This window comes from Arachis stenosperma, chromosome 10 (genome assembly GCF_014773155.1).
Source record: "Arachis stenosperma cultivar V10309 chromosome 10, arast.V10309.gnm1.PFL2, whole genome shotgun sequence".
NCBI lineage: Eukaryota > Viridiplantae > Streptophyta > Magnoliopsida > Fabales > Fabaceae > Arachis > Arachis stenosperma.
The window spans coordinates 72,853,725-72,856,275 of NC_080386.1; the positions used below are offsets into that span (position 1 = coordinate 72,853,725).

The window sequence follows — 2,551 nt, forward strand, 5'->3', positions numbered from 1 at the left end:
TGTTACAAATAAAATAATTTATACTTAATTAGTTTGATTGAAGAAGCACAAAAAATCAAAAGTTTAAGTAAGAAGATGAAGATGGTATGTTCATTAAAATTATTATTTTTTAATTATAACACATCTAATAGTATGATGTTATATACAAAATATTTTTGAAACACATCCAAAATCATAACACTACTAGAAAACTAGTTATTATAGACGAATATTTCTGACAGATTTTATCCCACGGAAATACAGACAGAATTTGCGAGGGATTTTTTGTCAGAAACTAAAAAAAAATGAATTAGCATAAATTACAGACGGAAAAGATAATCCATCGATAATTCTGTCAGAAAAATTATTTTTTTTTGTGGAAAATAATTACCGACGAAAAATTCGTCTGTAATTAAATGAACAAAAATGTTGCGTTTTATTAAATTATTACAGATAAAAAATCTGTCTGTAATTTAAAATATTCCGTCGGAAATGTTGAGTTAAACCTAACTCTACTCCTACCATCTTGAGCTCTATTCACACTCTACATAAGTGAAGAGCTTCTTCCTCACTCTGCCCACGCTCTCTCCATCGCACGAGCTTCTTTCACCGCTGCCGCCACCGCTCGCATCGCAGGATCTCATCACTGACCTCAGCAACAGCCATTCGTTGGTCATCCTCATCCATCTGTTCAGGAATCACTGTACTCATCCTGATTCAAATTGGTATGATTTTGCGTCGCTTTCAATATTTGAATTCTTCTCATTTGAATTTTTTTATGTGAATTCTTCGCATCGCTGGTCATCCTCATCCACCGGTTCTTTTGTGAATTTTTAACGATGCAGCTTTTGTGGCTCCAATCTGCCATGCGAGAAGAATCTTCTCACTCTCTGCAGGGAATCACACGTACACAAAATAGGTCACTTCATCTCTTCTTGGATCTCTATCTTTCAATTTAAATATGCTACCATGTTCAATTGAAGATGTAGTTTCTTTACTTGGAAGATCCATGGAGATCTTTACTTGAAGATGTAGTTTCTTCTGATGTATAGTTTGGGAATGGTATTTGACCAGCCTCTATTGCAGTTACATTTTCCACTAGTAACTGGTAATGTTGCTTCAATTCTTCTACGGTTTTGCTTGGAACTTCTTCAACAATCTTCTTCCGTTGCTCTTTTGAGTCTTCTTCAATCCAATGCATGGCTATGCACTCTCAACTGCTTTCTCTTCTTCATAGCTCTAAATGGTTCTACTTGATGATGACATGGTTGCAAAATATTGATATTATTATTCTTATTATTATGGTTCAACTTTAGAGAATGAAAATGGAGAAATTTTTAGAAGGGTGTTTATGTATAAGGAATTTTAATCTTTTTTTTGAAGTTTTTTGTCTTTATTGGACAAAGTAGTAGAAAGGGGAGGGTGGGGTGCGTAGGATAAGAGAGTTACAGTGTGTGTAGGATAAGAAAGAAAGAAATGCTATCAAACAATCAATTTTGGAGGAGGACCATAGCTGTTGTAATTGAAGGGATGTGTTATTTGTCATGTTCATTAATGTCATTTTCTTTCAATGTTATGCAAATTTTTCTGTAGAATAACTCACTACACAAGTTGTATAAAGCTATTTTATTTTTCTTCTTCTAATCTTCTTGACCTCATAGATTGTATGTTATTTGCAATCATAGAGAGTGCTCATTAGTATCCAGTAAGGCAACTAGAATATTTTGTTTCAATACAACAATAAACCAAATGGAATCTCAACCATACTATTGAAATAGACTCATGATAATAACACTGCAAGTTCATTTATTTACAAGTATGAGTTAAGTAGCTTTTTTTCCCAATTTATATTTACCATCGTGAATGAAACTTATAGTGAGTTTAGTATTTAGTAATAGTTCATATCAAGCATCACTAAATAGGAGACTGGAACTTGAAGTTTTAACTTTTAAGCTATGATAATTAATGTATGTATGTATGCAATTATATATATATAGTCTCATCCAATGAATTGAACATTATTGTATACTTTCATCCAATATATGTTTTGTGTTGGACAATGAAAAATACTTGTGGACCGTGTTGGAGTAACATCATTGTTGTTATGTCAAAATAGCATTTCCATGTACTATACATTTTTTCTATACTGATTCAAGCAACTGCGAACTAGTAAGTACTAACAGATGCTCATAATTTTCTCTGCAGCAATAGTAGGTGTAACACCTCAATTACCCTAAGCTTTACCTCTAGCCGTAAAGCAAAGGTTAATCAGAAATTACGACAGTTCTAAGGCTTATATATATATATATATATATATATATATATATATATAAGGAAGTAATATATTCTAGAAGCCTGATGAAGGATTGAACTCAAAAAATAGAATTACAAAAGCACGGAAACGTTCACACGAAGCTAAAGCACAAAACACAAGGTATAGATGCAAAAGAATAAAACACACACACACACACACACACACACACACACACACACACATATATAATATTATAATAGCTCATAGGGAACTAGCCGCAGCTTGCGGAGTTTAAGTCGACTAGTTTCAAATAGATAA

General features: G+C 32.7%; 1 protein-coding gene across 1 annotated transcript; it reads right to left on the minus strand.

Annotated features, from left to right (window-relative positions):
- Nucleotides 1-512: 512 nt before the first annotated feature.
- Nucleotides 513-1,180, minus strand: LOC130957227 (transcription factor SRM1-like). Its single transcript, XM_057884096.1, has 2 exons — nucleotides 978-1,180; nucleotides 513-666 (listed from the first exon to the last, which is right to left on the minus strand). The coding sequence occupies exons 1-2, from the start codon at nucleotides 1,178-1,180 to the stop codon at nucleotides 513-515; spliced, it is 357 nt and encodes a 118-aa protein (XP_057740079.1).
- Between the last annotated feature and the right edge of the window lie 1,371 nt (nucleotides 1,181-2,551).

Coding starts and splice junctions, on each gene's coding strand:
- LOC130957227 (XM_057884096.1), bottom strand. CDS start 1,180: ATGCATTGGATTGAAGAAGACTCAAAAGAGCAACGGAAGAAGATTGTT. Junction 667..977: donor GATCTCCATGGATCTTCCAA/GTAAAGAAACTA, acceptor ATTCCTGAACAG/ATGGATGAGGATGACCAACG.